Source organism: Dipteris shenzhenensis, chromosome 30 (assembly GCF_047967505.1).
Source record: "Dipteris shenzhenensis isolate YYH24624 ecotype China chromosome 30, Dip_SZ_1.0, whole genome shotgun sequence".
NCBI classification, from domain to species: Eukaryota; Viridiplantae; Streptophyta; class Polypodiopsida; order Gleicheniales; family Dipteridaceae; genus Dipteris; species Dipteris shenzhenensis.
The window spans coordinates 44631763-44640558 of record NC_141625.1 but is presented as its reverse complement, the minus strand read 5'-3'; the positions used below and the strand labels follow the sequence as shown (position 1 = coordinate 44640558).

General features: G+C 42.9%; 1 protein-coding gene across 1 annotated transcript; it reads left to right on the top strand.

Annotated features, from left to right (window-relative positions):
• Positions 1–389: 389 nt before the first annotated feature.
• On the top strand, positions 390–4323 carry LOC147882192 (pentatricopeptide repeat-containing protein At5g27110-like). The gene is made up of 3 exons (XM_087402073.1): positions 390–725; positions 833–912; positions 1005–4323. Exons 1-3 carry the CDS (start codon positions 704–706, stop codon positions 3441–3443), a joined length of 2541 nt encoding a protein of 846 aa, XP_087258199.1. The 5' UTR covers positions 390–703; the 3' UTR covers positions 3444–4323.
• Positions 4324–8796: the final 4473 nt, after the last annotated feature.

Genomic DNA, 8796 nt, shown 5'->3' with positions numbered 1-8796 from the left:
TGGTGGATGCCCTGCTCAAGAGTGGAGGTTCACCTTTCGAGGCCCAAGTTCACTTCTCGATGCCGCTCGCACCCAGGAGGCCCTTTGGATTCGTTCTGCCACTGTTGGCTCTCACCTTGGGCACATGCAGTGTTTTTGGGATGGTTCAGGTAGGGAAGGCAGTCCGAAGCCTACCAGAAGGCAATCGGATGCCGGACTCATGCAATCGGACTACACAGGTAGGCAGGGTCTGGCAAGAGGGGATTTCAATCCTAACATGTGCCCGTAACTCCGATAGGGTTCAGGTTGACATGTGTCCCTAAATCCGATTGCCTCCGGTAGGAATGTGCGTGACGGAATGCTATGGGAAGAGACTTCATGTGCCCAACCTATCTGAGTGGCATTTCAGGTTCTGGCGTGGGAACTGAATTCACACAGGTGGCTATGATGCAGGAAAATGGCCCATTTACAGCTGCGTGGAAACAGGTAGTTGGCAGATCGTCCCCTTATTGCGCGGCCAAAGGGTGCGCACCGTGCCATGAGAAACGCCAAGTGGTATGAACAAAGACTCACGTCACAGCGTGAAACGGTGATGAGGAGGTAGAGATTCCGGCCATAGCAGCCGCGATGAAACTAAGGCGCTATCGTGTTGTTAGCTCGTGAAGATCCACACTCAGACTATTTGGCAGCTCATGTCCGCAGGCCGTCAAGCCTTCACTCTCCGATGGCTTCCCTCGAGTTCTGTGGTAACGAATATTTGCGTTCAGCATCTTGCAACGGTTTACATACATCATTTAGTTATATATCAAGCAAGCCTGCTCTCATTTTTTTGATTTGTGATCGTACTTCACAGCTAGGTCAGGAACCGAGCACTTATGGAAGGATTGCTTCACCGAGGATCCCTCCCGGTTGTGGGACAACCGAGAGAGCAAAGTAAGTGTGCGACGAGTCTGAACTGAATGATTTGTACAGATAAAGCTGTAGATTGGCTACCCTTACGAGTCTCTTTCGAATTGTTAAAACAGCAAAAACCAAGATGTCCTAAGATTATCAAGGAGTCACAATGGATAGACCGCTTTTGCAATACAATGTCGGTTAAAGACATGTTTGAGAAAAGAGCATCCACTGGTAAGGCCTCGTTGGTGGAGGAGTCTGGCAAGGCCAACTTCAAGTTTGGAGGAAAGGTGAATGCATCTAGAACACAAGAACTGTGCGAGGAAAGCGGCTGGGAAACGCCCAGCTTAGAGCAGGCACTCACGTCAATGGAACGGATGCCCCAGCTGCCTTCAGTTCCGAACCTTACATGCATTTTGCATAAGTGCAGAACATTGAAAAATCTAGCGTACACCAAGCGGTTGTATGCCTACATTTGCAAAAGTGGGTTGGAAGATCATAGATCTCTTGGGAACTACCTAGTCCCGATGTGGGTCCAAGTTGGAAGCATGTATGATGCTCAGCAAGTTTTTAACAAGTTAGTTGATCGGAATGTGTATTCTTGGACTTCCCTTATCATGGGCTACATTGACTGTGGGGAATATCAGCATGCCCTCACCCTCTACTCGAAAATGCAAGAAGATTCTGTACATCCTAGCAAATACACCTTCATGGGCGTACTAAAAGCTTGTGCTAGGACGAAAGATGGAGATAGAGGCCGAGAAATTCACGCTGAGATTGCCAGAAAGGGACTGGAAAGAGATGTTTTTGTTGGCAGCACCTTGGTGGATATGTATGCCAAATGTGGCTCGCTTGCAGAAGCATGGGAAACGTTTGACAAGCTGCCACATAGAAATGAGGTCTCCTGGAATGCAATAATGGCAGGATATGCCGAGCACGGGCTTGTTGAGGAAGCGTTAAACTGTCTCGAAGAGATGCAATTGGTTGGTGTCTCTCCAAATTCGGTCACATTTCTTTGCAGCTTGAAAGCTTGTGGTAGCATAGGAGCCATAGACAAGGGCCGAGAAATACATGCCGAGATTGCCAGACGGAAGCTGGAGGAAAGTCTTTTTATTGGCAGCACCTTGGTGGATATGTATGCCAAGTGTGGTTCTCTTGTAGAAGCACGGGATGCCTTTGACAAGCTACCAGTTCGTAATGAGGTCTCATGGAATGCACTAATGGCAGGATATGCCGAGCATGGGCTTGGTGAGGAAGCGCTGGACTGTCTCGAACAGATGAAACTAGTGGGTCTCTGGCCAAATGCTACTACATTTGTTTGCAGCTTGAAAGCCTGTGGCAGCATAGGAGCCATAGACAAGGGCAGAGAAATACACTGCAAGATTGCCGAAAAGGGGGTTGAAAGAGATCATTTGGTTGTCAACACGTTGGTGGATATGTATGCCAAATGTGGCTCAATTGGAGAAGCGCAGGAAGCGTTTGACAAGCTTCAAGCTCCAGATTTAGTCTCATGGAATACACTAATTTCAGGTTATGCCGACCATGGGCTTGGTGAAGAAGCGCTGGACTGTCTTGAACAGCTGCAACTGGAGGGTCTGTCTCCAAATGTTGTCACATTTGTTTGCAGCTTGAAAGCTTGTAGTAGCACGGGTGCCATAAACAAGGGAAGAGAAATACATGCCCAGGTGGCCAGAGAGGGGCTGGAAAGATATCTTTTTGTTGGCAGCACCTTGGTGAATATGTATGCCAAATGTGGCTTGCTCGCAGAAGCACAGGAAGTATTTGACAAGCTTCCAGTTCGAAACGAGGTCTCATGGACGGCACTGATGGCAGGATATGCTGAGCATGGGCTTGGTGAGGAAGCGCTGAGCTGCCTTGAAAAGATGCAACTGGCGGGTCTTTCTCCAGATGCAGTCACATTCGCTTGCAGCTTGAAAGCTTGTGGGAGCATAGGAGCCATAGATAAAGGCCGAGAAATACACACTAAGATTGCTGGGAAGGGCCTGGAAAGAGATCTTTTTGTTGGCAACAGCTTAGTTGATATGTATGCCCAATGTGGCTCGCTTCCAGAAGCATGGAGAGCGTTTGACAAACTGCGAGTTCGAGACGTAGTCTCATGGAATGCACTAATTGCAGGTTATGCCCAGCTAGGAGAAAATGAAATTGTTTTCCACATGCTTGAGAGGATGAGAATTGAAGGAATAAAGCCGGATGGGGTCACATTTTCTATTGTTCTTACTGTATGCAGTCACACTGGTCTAGTCGATAAGGGCCAGAAGTACTTTGACGCCATGAGTAAAGACTATGGTATCACCCCTAGTATTGAGCATCACACTGGCATCGTTGATCTCCTTGGCCGTTCAGGCCAATTAGAGGCGGCGGTAGCAATGGTGATGAAGATGCCTTACAATCCTGATCTCATGGTGTGGCAGATGGTGTTGGGTGCTTGTCGAAAGTGGGGTAATGTGGAGCTTGGACGACTGGCTTTTGAGCATGCAGTACAATTGGATGGAAACGATTCTGCAGCTTATGTTTTGATGTCTAACATCTATGCAGATGGCCACATGTAGGAGGAAGTGGAGAAGGTTGAGCCAATGGCAGCAACTGAACGTTAAGTGTGGAAAATTTAAAGGAAAATTATCATATAGATAACAACCGGGCAGAGCAAATTATTCGACAATTTTAGAACAGTCTCTATAAGTAACTGGTCAACACATAAAAGTTTCTTTGCAAGAATCATATATAGAAAATTTGTGAAAATCTAGCAAAGGAGTCGAAGTTTCAAGCCATACTGTATTTGGAAAATTGGATATGGCACATAAAATATTGGACTTGGATATTCCAACTGATTACAAAGAGATGATCCAACTGATTACATGGGATATTCCAACTGATTACATGGGATGATCCAAAAACAGGTACTGCACGCCAAAGAGATGATCCAACTGATTACATGGGATGATCCAAAAACAGGTACTGCACGCCAAAGAGAATTCACGTCATTTAATTTTTTGGATGACAATCCAAATGATTTTTAAAAAAGCTATAAGTTTTCAATTTCAATCCAAGAAAACATTCAAAAGGTGAACGAGTCATTCCAATGCCAAACGACTATTTCAATAATCAAACTTGTGATTTGATACATGGACTTGAAGACAACAGATATAGTTTTGGGATTGGGGCACAAGTACCTTAATGACAACTTGAGGGACTTGGACATGGGGGAGGTTAATGCTAAAAGGGGCTTGAACACCGACAAGCTCTTGGTAGTGATACCAGAGCAGACTCTTTTGTGGAGAGAAATCTACATATTGGACCAAGCCACAAGCAATTTCAGCATGTATTGGACCAAGCCACTAAGGCAACTATTGGACTAAGGCACTAAGGTTGTTTTAGCCTATATTTTCCTTTTTCCTTGTAGAGGCAATTTGGCAAATTATAGCTAGTTTTGAAATGGCATGCATTTTTGCCCACACCAATTTCTTGTACTTAATTATTTCAATAACTTCAAATGTACACAACTTGCCAAAATATTCCATATACTTGTTTTTTGCAATTGGTGTTGAAAAAATACCCATGGTGGTGCAAGGTAATCTGTTTGATGGGCCACTAAACTAGGTTGAGAGAACCGATGTCTTGCATAGTCTTAAGACCCTAAATCACTTCCCATAATTTGTTCTTTCTTCTCAACGCCCACACCAATGCAATGGTCACCCAATAGATCAAAATGTATAGAGCCACCTAGGAAAACATATAAGATCACACCTTCTCCCATGGTATTTGTTTTGCTCCCATCCCACAAGACAATCTTTTTCTCTTTTCGAGATTCACAAATGTGATTGTCAGTTTCCAATGAAGAAATTGGCATTGCCTGAACATAAGGTTGATCAAGCTCACTTGGTGCAACCTCTTGATTTATAGGCTCGTCTAAGGAATCACCAACATGTTTTAGCGAGGATTTAGGCGACCTAAGAATGCTCCAAAGTGCCTCACAAATAAGCACTGCATCCATGGTGGGAAATGGCAAGAGAGTATCACTATTGATAGACTTATCCACTATCACCGATACATTTTCTTCTTCAATCTTCACACTACTACAGTAGCCCACTAGATCTATTATACAGACTACACTTATGTCAATTACTTCATTTCCCAATTGATAGGTCTAAAATCATTAACCTTGCATGGTTGTGGAGCATGGAAGTAGTGCCATTCTATCCAATAATGGGGATTTGCATTAGTGCCATTTTGCTACATCTCTCTTCGATGTTGTGGAGGATGATAATTTGACCAATCTCGATATGAGGTGTGAAGAAAGACACTCATAGCCATAACCCAATGGCAAGTTTTGCAATTCCTCCCATTGCAAGAGTAGCATGGCACTAGTGCCATGCCCCCTTGCAATGGAAGAATGCCAGCCTACCTCCTTTCCAAAGGGCAGAATGGAACTAGTGTCATTCCTCTCATTGAAAAGTATAATGAAACTATGCCTGGAAGAGAGAGAACAATAGTAGTTCACACAAAGGGAAGAATGGCACTAGTGCCAACCTCCCTTATAAGAGGAGAATGGGACTAGTGCCATTCCACCATTACAAGTGCCATTCCACTAGTGCCATTAATGCAAGGGGAAGAATGACACTAGTGCCAATCTCCCTTAGAAGAGGACAATGGGACTAGTGCCATTCCACCATTACAAGAGTAGCATGGCATTAGTGCCATTCTCTCCTTGCAAGGAAAGAATGCCAGTCTCCCCCCTTGCAAGGGCATGATGACAATCCCAAACAGGGTGAATTGATAAGTCCAAACAAGAATGACATTCTCCCCATAGAATGGAAAGAATGGCACTAGTATCACTCTCCCCAATGGAAGGCATTAGTGGAAATATGGACTCAAAAAGGGCCTCATAAGGAATGGATTAGTGAGTTAGTTAAGCATGCTTAAGGGGCTCATATTGGGGACCAAAGGCTTCTCAAGTGGAGCCTCCCCCTCAATAACTACTCCCCCCTCTCCTTGTCTTATTATGTAGGGAGTGGGTCAAGGGTGGGGAGTATTAAAGGGGGCTAAAATGCCACATAAGTAGGCTCGCGGATTTGGTCAACCCTAAAATTTGACTTTTTTCAAAGTTTTGAATTTTGCCCCTTTTCCACCCTCAAAGTATCCCATGAACCATTACTATTGCCCAAACCACCTTTTTGGGTCATGGTTTCACCTTTCCTCATCTCCAACCTCCTTCCACTCACACTTTTTACTCCCATTCAAGCTCCCACCCCAATCAACCTCCCATTCCTATTCAAGCTACCCTTCCCTTCATGCTCCTAATCCCATCCCCATTCAATCTTCCATTTCCATTCAACTCTCAAGCTACCATTCCCTTTATGCTAGCATTCCTTTCAAGCTACCATTCAATCTCCCATCCCCATTCAAACTCCCATTGCCATTCAAACTCTCAATCCATTTCCATTCCCATTCCCATTCCCTTCAAGCTCTCATTCCCATTCCCATTCCCAAGCTCCTCTTGCATTTCTTCCAAGTTTGTCACATTTTGTTTCACTTCTTGTATTTTTGGTTAGTTTCTCATTTTGTTCCACTAAAGTACTTCTCACAGTTCTTCCAGATTCGTCTCATTTTATGGTGCCTTTAGAAGATATTACCAATGGATCTCGAAAGAGAAATGCCGATGTTCATGTTGGACTTGATGAAGAATATGCTCCTATTAGAGTTCCCTAGAGTAGAAAGGACCACCATCCCACAGTTTTAGCTAGCCTTCGTGCTGAAGGTAAAAAGCACACCGACATTTGGTCTTATGGTAAGATCTATCCCGATGATCCTTTCACTCATCTAAGTCCTCAATTTCAAAACATATCCACTTTTTTGAAATTTGTTGGGGAGGGAGAGAATGGGCTTCCGGGATATTGTAAGAGGTTGTATTATCTTAGAGTAAATCATTTGAGGCTAGAATACGAACAACTACTTAAACAAAAGGAGGAATGTGGGAAGATTTGAAAGCCAAGGTTTCATTTGGAGAAAGAGAAAGAATTATTTGATGAAAATTACAAGAGCAGTAGAGGTGAAAGTGCAAGATCGGAAAGGAAAATCAAGAGCTTGCAAGATGTTGTGAGTTCTTTTAAATCTACACCCTGGGGTTACAAACAACGGAGGAGAAGCTTCATTCCTTTGGAAAACCTTTCTTTTATTGGAGGTGCACGAAAATGGAGAGTCCTAGTGATGCGGTACAATTTTAAACCTACCACCTTTCGTACTTTAACAATATTGTAATTCCATTGCCTTGGTCTCATGCGTTTCTTTTGTTGTAGGAACTTCATGTTAAATGTGGTTGGAAACAACAACAACAAAGTCTATGCACTGAAATCTATTGTGAAGAAGGCTGACATAATGGCAATTTTGCGAGATCCAAAGTAGAAGAAGATGAAGTCACATGTGCTAAATGAGTTATTGAAGGACGTACCACAACTCATAGATCCAAATGAACTTCATTATGCTTGTGATTCAGCAAGTATCAGTCGCCAAGGGTATGAGGCAATTTTTCAAATTGTGAAAAGAAGATTATTAGAAGAGGGCATATTGAATGCATTTCTTCCCCATCCTTTCAGTATAAAGCTATCTCGACAACACAACAATGAGTGTGTCAGGACTTTCATCGGAGAATATTCTCACATTGTTGATATGATGGCATTTAAAAAGCAAAAGGAATCTCTGTCACTTGAATACAATGCGTTTAATAACATATTTGTTGATTTGATCCAATTGCAATGTGCAATGGTCAAATTTTACATGATGACCCTTGAAGGTACAGCTTGAAAATATTATATTTTATTATAAGTGGGAAAGTGAGGGCACACTAGCATTTTTTTGGAATTGAACCTTTTAGCCTGACCTTTCTACATAATTTTTATTTTTGCAGAAAGTGAGGGCACACTAGCATTTGTCTTGAAGCTAGACGAATGTGAAATAGTAGAAGGACACAAATTGGAGAGGGTGAGTGTGACTCTCATGAACAGATGCTTTTGATGAAACAAAGAAACCCGACTTTAGTATGCAATTTAAGAAGGAGATTTGGTGGCTGGCAGCATTTGAGTTGCCAAAAGAGTCACACGAGATATTGAGATGGTTTTTGGAGAGAACTCCTCTCATAGATGTGATTATGCAACAACAAATTGGTCAATTGCTTCATGTTCTAGATGTAGGGGTGTTCAATGTAGAATGGCATTTAAGAGGAGATCTTAAAATTGTAAAGTGCATTCTAGGTTGTGACTTTGGAGCTTGCTCGAATAATCCATGTCCCATGTGCATGAAGAAAGTTGCAGTTACAACTCAAGGTGACGATTGCGGCAGATGGCTTAATGGAGTGTTGAGTTGTGATTAGAATAGACCACCAAGCAAGGATAAAGAAGACAAGGCATGGAAGCAAGCAAGGTTTAAAAAATGTATTTTAGAAGTACAACACCTTCTCAACGGTTTGGGGGTACATGGAGGCAGTGTTAATATAAAAAAGGATGCAAAAAGATCTGGAAATACACAAGATGTTCCTTGCAAGGTATCTATGAGTGGCAGAGAGTCAAGGAGATTCCTTCAAAACCCCACTAAAAAGGCTAGCACACAAAAGTGAGAACTATGGAAGGACCTATGTAAATGCACTATAGATCAGGAGCAAGATCTGGTGGTACGAAATCAACGAGCCAAGGTGTGGAATGCTTTTAGCAAAGTTTCATTCTTTATGCTCCTAAGTAGTACAACTAGTGAAGATCATGAGAATTTTAGAAATGCAATTCAAGAGTTTAGAAAGGCATTTGTGCAAGCTTGGGGCGACTCAAACATAACGCATTACATGGTATGTTATGCTATTTGGTTTCATCATTACGTTGTGTTCACTTTCAACCGTGCTATTTTAATGTGTTAGATCTT

Coding starts and splice junctions, on each gene's coding strand:
- LOC147882192 (XM_087402073.1), top strand. CDS start 704: ATGGCTTCCCTCGAGTTCTGTG. Junction 726..832: donor GGCTTCCCTCGAGTTCTGTG/GTAACGAATATT, acceptor CGTACTTCACAG/CTAGGTCAGGAACCGAGCAC. Junction 913..1,004: donor GGGACAACCGAGAGAGCAAA/GTAAGTGTGCGA, acceptor TTGTTAAAACAG/CAAAAACCAAGATGTCCTAA.